Source organism: Salvelinus fontinalis, chromosome 26 (assembly GCF_029448725.1).
Source record: "Salvelinus fontinalis isolate EN_2023a chromosome 26, ASM2944872v1, whole genome shotgun sequence".
NCBI lineage: Eukaryota > Metazoa > Chordata > Actinopteri > Salmoniformes > Salmonidae > Salvelinus > Salvelinus fontinalis.
This window is the reverse complement of record NC_074690.1, coordinates 23,297,739-23,312,746: the sequence shown is the minus strand read 5'-3', so window position 1 is coordinate 23,312,746 and position 15,008 is coordinate 23,297,739. Positions and strand designations below refer to the sequence as shown.

General features: G+C 44.9%; 1 protein-coding gene across 3 annotated transcripts; it reads right to left on the bottom strand.

Annotated features, from left to right (window-relative positions):
* Positions 1 to 1,633: 1,633 nt before the first annotated feature.
* LOC129823956 (UBX domain-containing protein 7-like) lies at positions 1,634 to 14,800 on the bottom strand. 3 transcript variants are annotated; one of them, XM_055883102.1, is made up of 11 exons: positions 14,693 to 14,800; positions 13,507 to 13,663; positions 13,260 to 13,327; positions 13,040 to 13,105; positions 12,632 to 12,744; positions 12,285 to 12,431; positions 8,732 to 8,822; positions 8,510 to 8,643; positions 7,773 to 8,310; positions 7,564 to 7,643; positions 1,634 to 6,175 (listed from the first exon to the last, which is right to left on the bottom strand). In XM_055883102.1, exons 1-11 carry the CDS (start codon positions 14,760 to 14,762, stop codon positions 6,014 to 6,016), a joined length of 1,626 nt encoding a protein of 541 aa, XP_055739077.1. In that variant the 5' UTR covers positions 14,763 to 14,800; the 3' UTR covers positions 1,634 to 6,013. The 3 variants fall into 3 exon arrangements, with proteins under 3 accessions (XP_055739077.1, XP_055739078.1, XP_055739079.1); XM_055883103.1 differs by lacking the exon at positions 14,693 to 14,800 and adding an exon at positions 14,165 to 14,686; XM_055883104.1 differs by lacking the exon at positions 13,507 to 13,663 and having other exon boundaries at positions 14,693 to 14,777.
* Positions 14,801 to 15,008: the final 208 nt, after the last annotated feature.

Here is a 15,008-nt window from a genome sequence, read left to right as displayed (position 1 = left end):
GTTGTTTGAATTTGGCGCCCTGCATTTTCACTGGCTGTTGTCATATCGATCCCGTTATCGGGATTGCAGCCATAAGAATTAAGGCCCTTACACATAGAACATGTTTTGTTTAGAACAGACAACCGTTCTTTTCGATAGCAACTAATGACTTGGTCGAGTCTATAGCAACATGACCAAAAGAACTGACAACCAGATTTTTGTCCGTAATATATCTTCTGGTGAAATAATGAAATTCTATGAATTGACGTATCAAAATAAAGTTTTAATTAAAATATGTAAATCATTATTTTAATCGCGTCGTGCTGAACAATGCCAGTTACCTGTGAGTGTACAGCACTGCCTTTTGTGCCTTATTGCTTAATTATATGACAAATGTGGGCAGTATACAGTTAGGTATACTGTACCTGCTCAAATAGATAAATAACATTGACATCATACAATGACTGCTTTGTGGGAAGCATATTGTATCACTTGATGCAATAAATGTACTTTTTTATCCTAAACAGTGTTCGTCTCTCGCTCTCTTTCTCTGAAAAATGTGGGACTGTTTGTAGCAGAGCCGCCGGGAAAATGTGTGGCAAGACAGCACTTGCCACAGTACTTTTCAATCTGCAAAATGAAAGCTACAAAAATGCACTTTAGCGTTCATCTTGGCTAGCCTACTGTAGTCAGCTCAATATCTATTTTGGAAAGCAATTGTCTTAAAAGGGGCAGCATCCTGTTTTGAGATGTAAAAAATGCTGAAAGTGTAATGACTTACATTGCTAAATTATATTAAAGATATTTCTGAACACATAATAACCAAATAACCAAACTGCCTGACACCAATGCATTTAAAAACTACACCATGGTCGGGCCAGTGAGTAAACAAGCTACAGTTGAATCCTGTCAGACTACGAATAGGACCCAGAGTTTTACCTGACCAGGCCATGAGCTCAGGAAAAACTCCAGGCACCAGAAAAGAGACATACGAATATTGCCACACCACTTTTGAACCTGTGTTCCCACCTCTGGTTTGTAGATGGGTCTCCCGGTCACGATCGGCTGCGACAGAGCCTGAACTCGAACCCAATAGAGGCAATATCTCTGATTATCCTAACCTGAGCTGCTCCTGTGGTAGGTGCATGACTGCACTGCGGTGGTGCTCAGCCTCCAGACAGGTCAGTAGTCACACATTAACTTCCATTGACTCGTTTCTGAGATTGCACTGGGAGTTCCGTCAGGCGGAGTGAACGGGGTCTTTCTCCCTTTTTTACGTGATGGGGAGAGGATCTGAGCTTAGCCGCTGCAGAGCTGAATCATCGCGTTAACCTAGCTGGGTCTACTGAATTACATGCAAATTGTGTTCAGGTCTTTTAGATATGGAATGGAAATAATAAAGTGGTGGCCTGTTTCTAGTGTCCATTTTAGAACATCCTCATGTCTTATACTCCCTGCTCTGTCATTTTCTCTGAAGACCTCAGTGTCTGGGTCAGCTATGCTCCTTCCATTGGAGGCTGCTCATAACAGAGGATGTAACTGAAGTGGAGCGAGGCTGGAGCGGATAAAAAAAATTAAACAAAGTTGGAGCATCGGCCTTCTCTCCCACTCCAATTATGCCTATTCTATGGTATTTATTTAGCCTACCCCACCATTAAAAAAAAAAGTTACCTTTATTTAACAAGTCAGTTAATTACAAATTCTTATTTTCAATGACACACCGACAAATCTTTACCTTGTCAGCTTGGGAATTTGATCTTGCAACCTTTCGGTTACTATTCCAACGCTCTAACCACTAGGCTACCTGCCGCTCCATTAATGCACAGATATATTGATAGGAGTCGTCAAAAAAATAGGTCAATGTAACAGTGTTGCTTCAATCACCCTCTCCTTGCCCTAACCTGGGCTCAAAACAGGAATCCTCTGAACACAGACAACAATCACCCTCTCCTTGCCCTAACCTGGGCTCAAAACAGGAATCCTCTGAACACAGACAACAATCACCCTCTCCTTGCCCTAACCTGGGCTCAACACAGGAATCCTCTGAACACAGACAACATTCACCCTCTCCTTGCCCTAACCTGGGCTCAAAACAGGAATCCTCTGAACACAGACAACAATCACCCTCTCCTTGCCCTAACCTGGGCTCAAAACAGGAATCCTCTGAACACAGACAACATTCACCCTCGAAGCATCGTTACTTATCGCTCCATGCAGAGCAAGGGAAACAACTACTGAAAGGTCTCAGAGTGAGTGCCGTCAGTGATTGAAATGCCACACACTGCTAATTAGCCAGCCATTTCACACTGGTTACATTTGCAACAATGCTTAAGTTTTGTATCAACTGTAAAATGTGAGCACAACAGAGCCAGTTACTAGTATCTGGTCATCAATAGATTAGGAAAAAAAGTATTTGTTTTTAAACACAGTGGCCAGATAGCCTATTATCAGATATGGGTCCTTGTTAAATAGCCTATGGCAGTTTTTTTTATTCCTGTGAGCGCCGAGCAATTTTTTGCTCGGCGCTCACCGAGCAATGAGTGGGATTTCCAACAGCTCAACTCTGCTCATATACTCTGGCTCATAATAACATCCGGAACAGATTGAATGGAATGTCAAAACGCATGATACCACTCCACTCCAGCCAATACCACGAGCCTGTTCTCCCCAACCAACCTCCTGCGCCACTGTTCCATTCCTAGAAATGAGAAGAGGGGGAAATAAGGGATGTCCTTCACAGAAAGAGGAGTGAAGCCGGGTCAACAACCTCACCTGTTGAATCAGCTGCAGATATCCCTCTTTCAACTCTGACGTTTGCTCTCACAGGTGTTCCAGAACAAGGGGCAAGGAGGTCAACAAGGGTTGAAAGGTCAACAAAGTATCAACAATGGGTGTAGAATTGTGGATGTAATGGAAGTTAGATAGTATATCTATGCATCTCAGCAGTATCTCTATGGTGGCCCCACCTCTGGGTAGTCTGCAGTCGTGGCCAAAAGTTTTGAGAATGACACAAATATTCATTTTCACAAAGTTTGCTGCTTCAGTGTCTTTAGATATTGTTGTCAGATGTTACTATGGACTACTGAAGTATAATTACAAGCATTTCATAAGTGTCAAAGGCTTTTATTGACAATTACATGAAGTTGATGCAAAGAGTCAATATTTGCAGTGTTGACCCTTCTTTTTCAAGACCTCTGCAATCCGCCCTGGCATGCTGTCAATTAACTTCTGGGCCACATCCTGACTGATGGCAGCCCATTCTTGCATAATCAATGCTTGGAGTTTGTCCACCCGCCTCTTGAGGATTGACCACAAGTTCTCAATGGGATTAAGGTCTGGGGAGTTTCCTGGCCATGGACCCAAAATATGTTTTGTTCCCAGAGCCACTTAGTTATCACTTTGCCTTATGGCAAGGTGCTCCATCATGCTGGAAAAGGCATTGTTCGTCACCAAACTGTTCCTGGATGGTTGGGAGAAGTTGCTCTCGGAGGATGTGTTGGTACCATTCTTTATTCATAACTGTATTCTTAGGCAAAATTGTGAGTGAGCCAACTCCCTTGGCTGAGAAGCAACCCCACACATGAATGGTCTCAGGATGCTTTACTGTTGGCATGACACAGGACTGATGGTAGCGCTCACCTTGTCTTCTCCGGACAAGCTTTTTTCCAGATGCCCCAAACAATTGGAAAGGGGATTCATCAGAGAAAATGACTTTACCCCAGTCCTCAGCAGTCCAATCCCTGTACCTTTTGCAGAATATCAGTCTGTCCCTGATGTTTTTCCTGGAGAGAAGTGGCTTCTTTGCTGCCCTTCTTGACACCAGGCCATCCTCCAAAAGTCTTCGCCTCACTATGCATGCAGATGCACTCACACCTGCCTGCTGCCATTCCTGAGCAAGCTCTGTACTGGTGGTGCCCCGCAGCTGAATCAACTTTAGGAGACAGTCCTGGCACTTGCTGGATTTTCTTGGGCGCTCTGAAGTCTTCTTCACAACAATTGAACCGCTCTCCTTGAAGTTGTTGATGATCCGATAAATGGTTGATTTAGGTGCAATCTTACTGGCAGCAATATCCTTGCCTGTGAAGCCCTTTTTGTGCAAAGCAATGATGACGGCACGTGTTTCCTTGCAGGTAACCATGATTGACAGAGGAAGAACAATGATTCCAAGCACCGCCCTCCTTTTAAAGCTTCCAGTCTGTTATTCAAACTCAATCAGCATGACAGAGTGATCTCCAGCCTTGTCCTCATCAACACTCACACCTGTGTTAACGAGAGAATCACTGACATGATGTCAGCTGGTCCTTTTGTGGCAAGGCTGAAATGCAGTGGAAATGTTTTTGGGGGGGATTCAATTCATTTGCATGGCAAAGAGGGACTTGGCAATTAATTGCAATTCATCTGATCACTCTTCATAACATTCTGGAGTATATGCAAATTACCATCATACAAACTGAGGAAGCAGACTGTGAAAATTAATATTTGTGTCATTCTCAAAATTTTTGGCCACGACTGTACATAACTGAAATGGGGACTTTGACTTCCCAGAATGATTAAAGGGATACTGTGAGATTCTGGTAATGAAGTCATTTTTCAACTTACCCAGAGTCAGATAATCTTGTGGATAACATTTTTATGTCTGCGTGCCGTATGAAGGAAGTTAATAGGTAGTTTCGTGAAGCAATGACTGGAAGTCTACAAGTACAGTATAAATGGTATCTACGAGTTCATCTGACTCTGGGTAAGTAAAAAAATGCAGCTTAATTGCCAGAATCTTGCAGTATCCCTTTAACCTGACCTGACATTTTAATTAGATTTGGATAAAATTCAATGTACTGGGTTCTAGGAATCTAGAAAGCACCATACAAATACTCCAAAATGTATTCAAGACAGTTGTATGCAACAATGTTAAACTTCTCACTCAGACCAGAACTCCACAGCTTGATAGCTCTGCCACTGTTAGGATTCTTAGCTCACAGCGAAGATGATGAAACCCTGTGACAGACATATCCAGTCTGTGGGTAAAGGTTTAAAACAGATTAGTAGTATTGTACATGGCCCCAAACAGAATCTACTTGTTACCTCTCCCTCATATCTGACTAGACAAAATAGATATTAGTTATAGTTGGGCTAGTAAGAGTGATGACACCCCCCATTGCTTACACTGACCCAGATCGTTCAGTACATTGGGGCGGGGGTATCAAGAAATGATCATCAGCACCAACACTATACTTCTGAGGTTGTGGTCACAATTTAGTCAGGTTGCAGATAGACAAATACGTGGTAGAAATGGAATAGAGCAAACAAGTTTCCCTTTGATTTTATGATTATATTTCAGCATCTTTTCTTGGAAATGGGGTAGAAAAAAAATAAGATATATATATATAAATATATACACACACACACCGACTAAGACTAAATGTCAATCGCTACACCACTCCTGCAGGTAAACAGTTGACGACCCCACCCCCCCCAAAAATAATCCCTTGAACGACCCTACACCCCTCTCCATCGATTCCTGTATTCAAAGTCCCCTCACCCAATCAGCAAGTAGAAGAGCAAATTTGGGAACAATCAGAGTTCATGTCGCTCCTTTACCTGGCTGTAGGTGTTCATGAATCAAAAAATAAGTATTAACTTCAAAAAAATATCTGACATTTGACATCCTTTAGCGATAATAGTCTGTAAAGTTTTCCTGAGCCAACTCTGATGCCAGCTCTGATCATTATTTGGGGGCCTCAGCTTCTTTCTAACAGTATCATTAAGGTGTTCTACTCCGATTGGTTTATTACCTCAGAATAAAACTAAAATCCATTCGGTAATTGACGATGAACAACAATGCCTACTAAAAAGAGTACACAGGCCAGTCACTTCCTCCCAGTGGAATGATGGGTAATGAAGTTCATCCACAGTTCGGTGTCCCCAAATAGGGGCATGGTCTAATTCCAAAATAAAAAAAGCCCAGGAGTAGCGGCCTGTAACATCCTCCCGGGTCACTGGTGAAATGGGCATGGTCTGAAGATAGAAAATGCATGGCTTAGTTCCTTTCCTGCACAAATACAGTCTCCTGTGGACAAAGCCCCGCCTCCTGCAGTGTGACGTCATAGTCCAAGTGGGCCAGCTTCCGTCGGGGGAAGTTGGTGACGAGCTCGAAGCGTTCGTTGGGGTAGCCCTTCGACTGGACATGTCTAACCAGAGCCTGGAGGGGGGTGGAGGACACAGTTGAAGGTAGGTAACGCTTTACTAAATAATGCTTTATAACTGCTTTATAAAGAGTTATATGCATGTATGAGCCTTTATAATGTCTTATAATATCTTAATGTACACTACATGACCAAAAGTATGTGGACACCTGCTCATCAAACATCTCATTCCAAAATCATGGCCATTAATATGGAGTTAGTCCCCTGTGCTGCTATAACAGCCTCCACTCTTCTGGGAAGGCTTTCCACTAAATGTTAGAACATTGCTCTGGGACTTGCTTCCATTCAGCCACAAGAGCATTAGTGAGGTCAGGCACTGATGTTGGGCTATTAGGTCTGGCTCACAGTTGGTGTTCCAATTCATCCCAAAGGTGTTCGATGGGGTTGAGGTCAGGGCTCTGTGCAGGCCAGTCAAGTTCTTCCACACCGATCTCGACAAACCATTTCTGTATGGACCTCGCTTTGTGCACGGGGGCATTGTCATGCTGAAACAGGAAAGGGCCTTCCCCAAACTGTTGCCGGACAGTTGGAAGCACTGAATTGTCTAGAATGTCATTGTATGCTGTAGAGTTAAGATTTCCCTTCACTGGAACTAAGGGGCCTAGCCCGAACCATGAAAAACAGCCCCAGAACATTATTTAGTCCGTTGGACAGCCAGATGGTGAAGCGTGATTCATCACTCCAGAGAACATGTTTCTACTGCTCCAGAGTCCAGAGTCCAAGCTTTACACCACTTGCGTATGGTGATTTTAGGCTTGTGTGCGGCTGCTCGGCCATGGAAACCCATTTCATGAAGCTCCCGACGAACAGTTCTTGTGCTGACTTTGCTTCCAGAGGCAGTTTGGAACACAGTAGTGAGTGTTGCAACCGAGGACAGCTCACAACCCGTTCTGTGAGCTTGTGTGGCCTCCCATTTTGCAGCTGAGCCATTGTTGCTCCTAGACGTTTACACTTCACAATAACAGCACTTATAGTTGACCGGTGCAGCTCTAGCAGGGCAGAAATTTGACAAACTGACTCGTTGGAAAAGTGGCATCCTATGATGATGCCACGTTGAATGTCACTGAGCTCTTCAGTAAGGTCATTCTACTGCTAATATTTGGCAATGGAGTGCTCAACACATTGCTGTGTGCTCAATTTTATACACCTGTGAACAACAGGTGTGGCTGAAACAGCTGAATCCACAAATTTGAAGGGGTGTGTGTCCACCTACTTTTTTATATATAGTGTACCGGGGGTTGGGATCAGCTGCATTTCCACTCAGTCAATTCAGGTGATGAATTGAACATCAATTCTTGAACTGGAAATTGACCAGGATTTTGATAAATTCAATTCATGAAGAAAAAAATGTAACACAAGGCCTAGAACAAGAGTACATTCTCACCATAAGCTTGGCCTTGGACGACAGGGCGATCTGCTCTCTCTGTCCGTCTGGATAGCGCAGCATCAGTCTGGCCTTGGGACCTGGACACACAATACAGAAAGAGTGCAGTCAGAGTAGGGACGGATGAAGACGTAAATCGTAGATACACACATACAATCTAGACACTTGAACATGATGCACAGACACACACACACGCATCATTTTAGTACCATTGTCATCAAGGCGGTCGAGGTCGGAGGTGTCCGTCTTAACAGATTTGGAGCTTTGGCCCGTTGAGGTGCGATGGTTCTCCCCAGAACGATGCTCTGAGTCTGGGTCGGCCTGGGAGCGGGCCGGCGCAGCAGCCAGAGGCTCCAGGTGGTTCTTTTTGCTCTCCTCTTTCCTGTGGCTGTTCTCTTTGTGAGGGGACTTCCTGTGACGGGCAGGTGGGCTGTCCGGCTGTGGCGGGGGCTGGGGGGCTACAGCTGCAGATGTGGGAGGGGCTGGTCCAGGAGGGGTGTCTCCGCCCGTGGAGCAGGAGCTGCCCTCCTGGGGATCTGTTGTCTCGTTGTCCGAGCCGTCGACAGAGATGAGGCCCTCGCTGTCGGAGAAGGGCTCCTCGTCTGAGTCTCCATCCGAGTCTACCTCTACAGAGTGGGGGGAGTCGGGGAGGTCGGGGGCGGAGGACGACTCATAGTGGGTCTCCTGGAGGGAGGCTTTGATGGCTGCCTCCAACTGGCTGTCCTCACTGGCGTCTATCAGACTTTCCTGGGATAAAACAGGCCGAGAAGACAGACATGGAGAAAGAGAACAGAGGTGTGAGATAGACAGAAGTGATAGAGAGAGAGTGAACAGAGTGAGAGAATAAAGTGATAATGTGACTGGAATGAGCAATATGGACAGTATTTAATAAGAAAGAGAGGGAGAGAGATAGCGATAGAAAAATAGAGAGTGAGCAGAGACTCACGGAGCGGGCCCGTTTGGCCGGGGGCGGGTGGCTGGACGCTGGGCCGTCTAGCTGGCCGTGTTCCGTCAAGAAGCCCGTCACCTGTTCCAGAAACGACGCAACATCCAACTGGTTCCACTCCACCATCTTCTGACCTGCAGAACGGTCAAACACGAGCATCGTCAGTCATACCTTTTTAGTATTAGTAACTGTTTAAACACTCAGACTCAGAGCAGGCCTCACCTGTGCGGGGGTCCAAAATGGAGATATAGGGAAACTTATTGAGCTTGTAGAACTGGATATACCTCTGGCCCTCTTCACTGTCATGGTACACCTGTCAATACAGACATGTGCACACAAACACATAAACTGCACAGACACACAGCAGGCTAGCTCGACTCTACGGCACACAGTGCATACGCGCGCGTGGATGTGACAGCTTGTGTATGCATGAGAGTAATGAAGGAGAAAAACAAAAAGTTACAGTAGATAGTTTTTCATCCAATCGGCAAACTGATTTTTATGCGAATATTCTAAAATCTGCATAAAGAAAATGTGCATTTTCCCACCAGTGGTGTTTCTACCAAACTGACATGTTGCAGATAAAAATCAGTGCGTGATGACGTAGTGCACACAAAACGTACTTTTTCGCTTAAGTTTTTATGTACTAAGTTCAATGTGTTTCCATCGCATTTTCAACTCAAACGATAGTTTTTTCACAAAAATAGTTACATTAAATAGCAAATGTGCCTCCTCTGGTCTTAGCGCCAACGTTTAGCCAACAGCTGGCAGTACGCAGTGTGGGTAGGCAGTACGCAGTGTGGGTAGGCAGTACACAGTGCATTCGGAAAGTATTCAGACCGCTTGACTTTTACCATTTTGTTACACTACAGCCTTTTTCTTAAATTGATACAATGTATGTTTTTCCTCATCAATCTACACACAATACCCCATAATGACAAAGCGAAAACAGGTTTTTGAATTTCTTGCAAATGTATTTCAAATAAAAAACAGAAATAGCTTTTTTTTTTTACAAGTATTCAGACTTATGCAATGAGACTCGAAATCCTGTTTCCATTAATCATCCTTGAGATGTTTTTACAACTTGGAGTCCACCTGTGGTAAATTCAACTGATTTGACATGATTTGGAAAGGCACACACCTGTCTATATAAGATGTCACAGTTAACGGTGCATGTCAGAGCAAAAACCAAGCCATGAAATCAAAGGAATTGTCCGTAGAGCTCCGAGACAGGATTGTGACGAGGCACAGATTTGGGGAAGGGTACGAAAACATATCTGCAGCATTGAAGGTCCCCAAGAACACAGTGGCCTCCATCATTCTTAAATGGAAGAAGTTTGGAACCACCAAGACTCTTCCTAGAGCTGTCCGCCCGGCCAAATTAAGCAATCGGGGGAGAAGGGCCTTCATCAGGGAGGTGACCAAGAACCTGATGGTCACTCTGACAGCGCTCCAGAGTTCCTCAGTGGAGATGGGAGAACCTTCCAGGAAGGAACACCATCTCTGCAGCACTTCACCAATCAGGCCTTTATGGTAGAGTGGCCAGACGGAAGCATCTCCTAGGAAAAAAGGCACGACAGCCCACTTAAGGACTCTCAGACCATGAGAAAGAAGATTCTCTGGATTAAGATTAAAATCTTTGGCCTGAATGCCAAGCGTCACTTCTGGAGGAAACCTAGCACCATCCCTATGGTGAAGCATGGTGGTGGCAGCATCTTGCTGTGGGGATGTTTTTCAGCAGCAGAGACTAGTCAGGATCGAGGCAAAGATCAACGGAGCAATGTACAGAGAGATCCTTGATGAAAACCTGCTCAGGACTTCAGACGGGGGCGAAGGTTCACCTTTCAACAGGATAACAACCCTAAGCACACAGCCAAGACAACGCAGGAGTGGCTTGGGGACAAGTCTCTGAATGTCCTTGAGCTGCCCAGCCAGAGCCCGAACTATAAACCTGATCAAAAATCTCTGGAAAGACCTAAAAATAGCTGTGCAGCGACGCTCCCCATCCAACCTGACAGAGTTTGAGAGGATCTTCAGAGAAGAGTGGGAGAAACCCCCCAAGTACAGGTGTGGCAAGCTTGTAGCGTCATACCCAAGAAGACTCAAGGCTTTAATCGCTGCCAAAGGTGCTTCAACATAGTACTGAGTAAAGGGTCGGAATACTAATACACACACACTGTTTTTGCTTTGTCATTATGGGGTAGTGTGTGTAAGTTGATGAGGGGGAAAAAAATATTTAATACATTTCAGAGTAAGGCTGTAACGTAACAAAATGTGGAAAAAGTCAAGGGGTCTGAATACTTTCCGAATGCACTGTATACTGCCCATCCACACTGCGTACTGCCCATCAACACTGCCCATCCACACTGCGTACTGCCCATCCACACTGCGTACTGCCCATCCACACTGCGTACTGCCCATCCACACTGCGTACTGCCCATCCACACTGCGTGCTGCCCATCCACACTGCGTACTGCCCATCCACACTGCGTACTACCCATCCACACTGCGTACTGCCAGCTGTTGGCTAAAGCGTAGGTGCTAAGACCAGAGTAGTCACATTTGCTATTTAATGCAACTACTTTTGTGGACTTCACTCGCATAAAACTGTGGATGGAAACTTGGTTATTAACTTCTTCTGAATGGTAAGCCGACATTTCAAATCAATCCACGATTGTGCACCCCAATATATATCAAATTTTATTAGTCACATGCGCCGAATACAACAGGTGTAGACCTTACAGTGAAATGCTTACTTACAAGCCCCTAACCAACAATGCTGTAAAAAAATATATGAATAAGAAATAAAAGTAACAAGTAATTAAAGAGCAGCAGTAAAATAACAATAGGGAGACTATATACAGGGGGGTACCAGTACAGAGTCAATGTGCGGGGGTACAGGTTAGTTGAGGTAATATGTACATGTAGGTAGAGTTAAAGTGACTATGCATAGATGATGAACAGAAAGTAGCAGCGGTGTAAAAAAAAAAAAAAAAGGGGGGGGGCAATGCAAATAGTCTGGGTGGCCATTTGACTAGATATTCAGGAGTCTTATGGCTTCGGGGTAGAAGCTGTTTACTGGGCCGTATGCAATACCCTCTGTAGTGCCTTGCGGTCGGAGGCCGAGCAGTTGCCATACCAGGCAGTGATGCAACCAGTCAGGATGCTCTCGATGGTGCAGCTGTAGAACCTTTTGAGGATCTGAGGACCCATGCCAAATCTTTTCAGTCTCCTGAGGGGGAATAGGTTTTGTAGTGCACTCTTCATGACTGTCTTGTGTGCTTGGACCATGTTAGTTTGTTGGTGATGTGGACACCAAGGAACTTGAAGCTCTCAACCTCCTCCACTACAGACATGCTTTTAAGTTATGTATCCAGTAGGTCCCTCAGGTCCTCTGGCACTGGACTTTTAACTATCCCAAAGCCTAGGACCAAGAGGCATTGAGAGGCAGCTTTCAGTTACTATGCCCCATGCCTCTGGAATAGCCTGCCAGAGATCCTGAGGTGGGCCGAAACTGTGGACATATTTAACACATTTTTTGCTTTGCTTTTCCTTAGGGTCATTTTTTAGTCTTTCAGTTTCAAATTGTTATTATTTTGTTTTTGTTTCCCTCTTATGTTTCTTGTGTAGTAAATATTTCAGTTTTTATTTACATTGTTAATTCGTTTTTTCCTGTCAAGTGCATTGTGTTGCATTCATGTCTGAAATGTGCTATATAAAGCTTGACTTGATGTGCAAGTGCACGTTCATCTCCGTCTGTGTGCACACTGCATACCTGCCAGAATATGAAGTGCTCCCTGATGATGGTCCGGACCGCGTCGTTGCTCCACACGTCTCTGTTGAGACACTGGCAGGCAAAGTCCTGCACATTCTGGATGTTGATCATCAGCCACTTGTTCTCCAGCTGACCACAGTCCTTCGCCTAGAGAGAGAAAGGAGCCGGACAGGTATGAGCAATTTGGTAATAGCTCCACCGTGCCCTCTGGCAAGCTCGGTGGAATTGTTGCCGTACTGCTTAGAAACCCATCCAATCCTTTCAGCTAAGGGTGGTTTGGATGAGGGTCGACTGACAGTCCTCCAGGTCTAGGGAGCTTGGGTGTCCAGGGGGAGGGGGCTCCTCACCGTCTCGAAGCTGCCTTTGTGCATGAGCTCAACGGGGGGCCGGAACAGGTCCGCCAGGGTGCTGAGCTTCTTGTCCACCGCACTGCCGTTCCTCAGCTCCTGCTCCTGGCGGACTGAGGGAGGGCAGAGAAGCCGTTAGCGTTTACATTGAACTCCAAAAGTATTGGGATAGTGACACATTTCTTGTTGTTTTGGCTCTGACTCCAGCCCTTTGGATTTGAAATCATACAATGACTTTTGGAGCTCACCGTAAAAGAAAACCTGACTATGATCACAACACAAGTACAGCTTTAAGTAGTGCTATGCCTGATGGCTGTTTGGCACAATTCAGGAACATGGATTTAGCACACAAACCCCCATTCTATGCAAACACACACACACCTACACAAGGACCGGTAGGCTACTTACTTGTTTCTGTTTGGAAGTCCCTAAAACCGTCAAATATGGACCGGGCAGGTCTTCGTCGCTTTGGTGCTGCGAGAGTTATGGATGCAGAGAGAGAGTGACAGACAGTTAGATGGACTTAGATGGCTACAGGGGGAAACAGAGAAGGAGCGCCATTGAGATCCATTAGGATCAAGTTGTAGTCAGGTAAGCTAAATGATGGGTTGGCACTTTAGTACTGTACCTCCAAACATAGGCTCTGGCTCTACCAGTATGTCCTGCTTCTGAGGGATGGGCGCCCGCACTTGGTCACTACAAAAACAGACAATATTAAACTTCAACTCCAGGAGAGCAGACCTTTCTTTTTCTTATTAACATGCTTTTAATTAAAAACAGCAGGGACAGTATTGGCGATCTCTCAAAGTATGGGTTTGTTTCAACACAGGCTCCATATCAGGACTCTGCAGTGATGGAGCAGGCCACTGACTCACTCTGCAGGGGGAGCTCTGCTGCTAGAGGCCCCTGCTGAACTGGAGCTGGTGCTGGGCTCCTCTGCGATCCCCCCTCCATCCAGGAACATGGTCACTGCCATTTCTAGATTGTTGTTGCATGCTTCTAGCATATGCTTCCCCACACTCTCTGTGGCACCTGGGAGAGTGTAGTAGCATGCATGGACACGGACACACACACACAGAAATGTCAAATGTGGATGTTAAAAAAGTTACCCGATTTAAATCTGAAATATATTTTGATGCATTGAATAATTTGTTGGTTGACTTAATCCCTATTATGAAATTTTTCCGAGCTCTGAACCCCAAGGATCACGCCAAAAAAAATCGGGCGGTTGTGCGCATGCGTTGTTCTTGTTTGAGAAACGCACTGGCAAAACAGAATAATGTCTGGTACTTTCACTATGTGAACGGTTCATCTCCGTGCATGGTAATCAAAAACTGCGTAAAATGATGTGCAATTTACATGCAATCTAAACTTTAATGCAAACATTGCTGCATCTTTAGATGGTTAGACTTTATCATGTTCGTTTCACTTTTCAAGTATACTCGACAGAGAACATGGATACTATCACAAAAAACGGGATGTATTTGGCCAAATTGACATCTATATCGACATAATATAGAATAAATCAATTACCATCTCAGCCATGCAAACTTTGTGTAACTTTAGCAGAAAGAGACTGGTCCGGTGCTTCTTGAACATGACATGCGGGAGATATTCCAGCCACCATTGCGTTATAAGGCGGAACCTAGGCTAGGTTAGCTCGACTAGATCGATGTTATGTTGTACCCAACGCCCATTCCACTAAAACGAGAAAACATGGCTAACGTTAGCTATTGCACCTCCAGAGAGTCTAAATTACTTTTGTGGAAACTCTAGAAAGCATTTTTTTGCGTCAGGCATCATCCCAAGACAATTCTAGTCTTTCCTGTGGGTCATTTTTGTTAAGTTAGATGCTCCATTCTGGTGATCACACACACACACACACACTTGACGATCGTGTGCTCCAGTTCGTTTTTCCCTTGATGACAGGGGGCAGTAAGCATTGATGCCCCGTCAGTTTCCTGCGCAGCCTTCTGTGATGCTTGGGCGACATTACTATTTTTGGAACATAACTGATTACCAATGAACATTGCAAGAATTAAAGGAAAAATTGAATTGTACCTGTAATCGCTGTGAACTGTTGTATTAACCCATTCACCGCCGGAGCTGATCCATCCCCGAGCGCCGCCATCTTACCGCGACCAACAACAACACAAATGATGCGCGTACGTACTGCCGTTCTGTACTCGCGAGCTTTGTCTAGATGTGACACACAAAGACTCGTGTTCGATTGTGGGTAATGTATTTCATTGCCCTGTCTCTGGTTTGACTACATTGGCTGAATAGTAGGCCCATTCAGTATAGGGGAAACTACTCTGAAAATATAGTTTTATAATTACATACACTAAAGCTACACTTAAGAAAATGTGTTTACTTA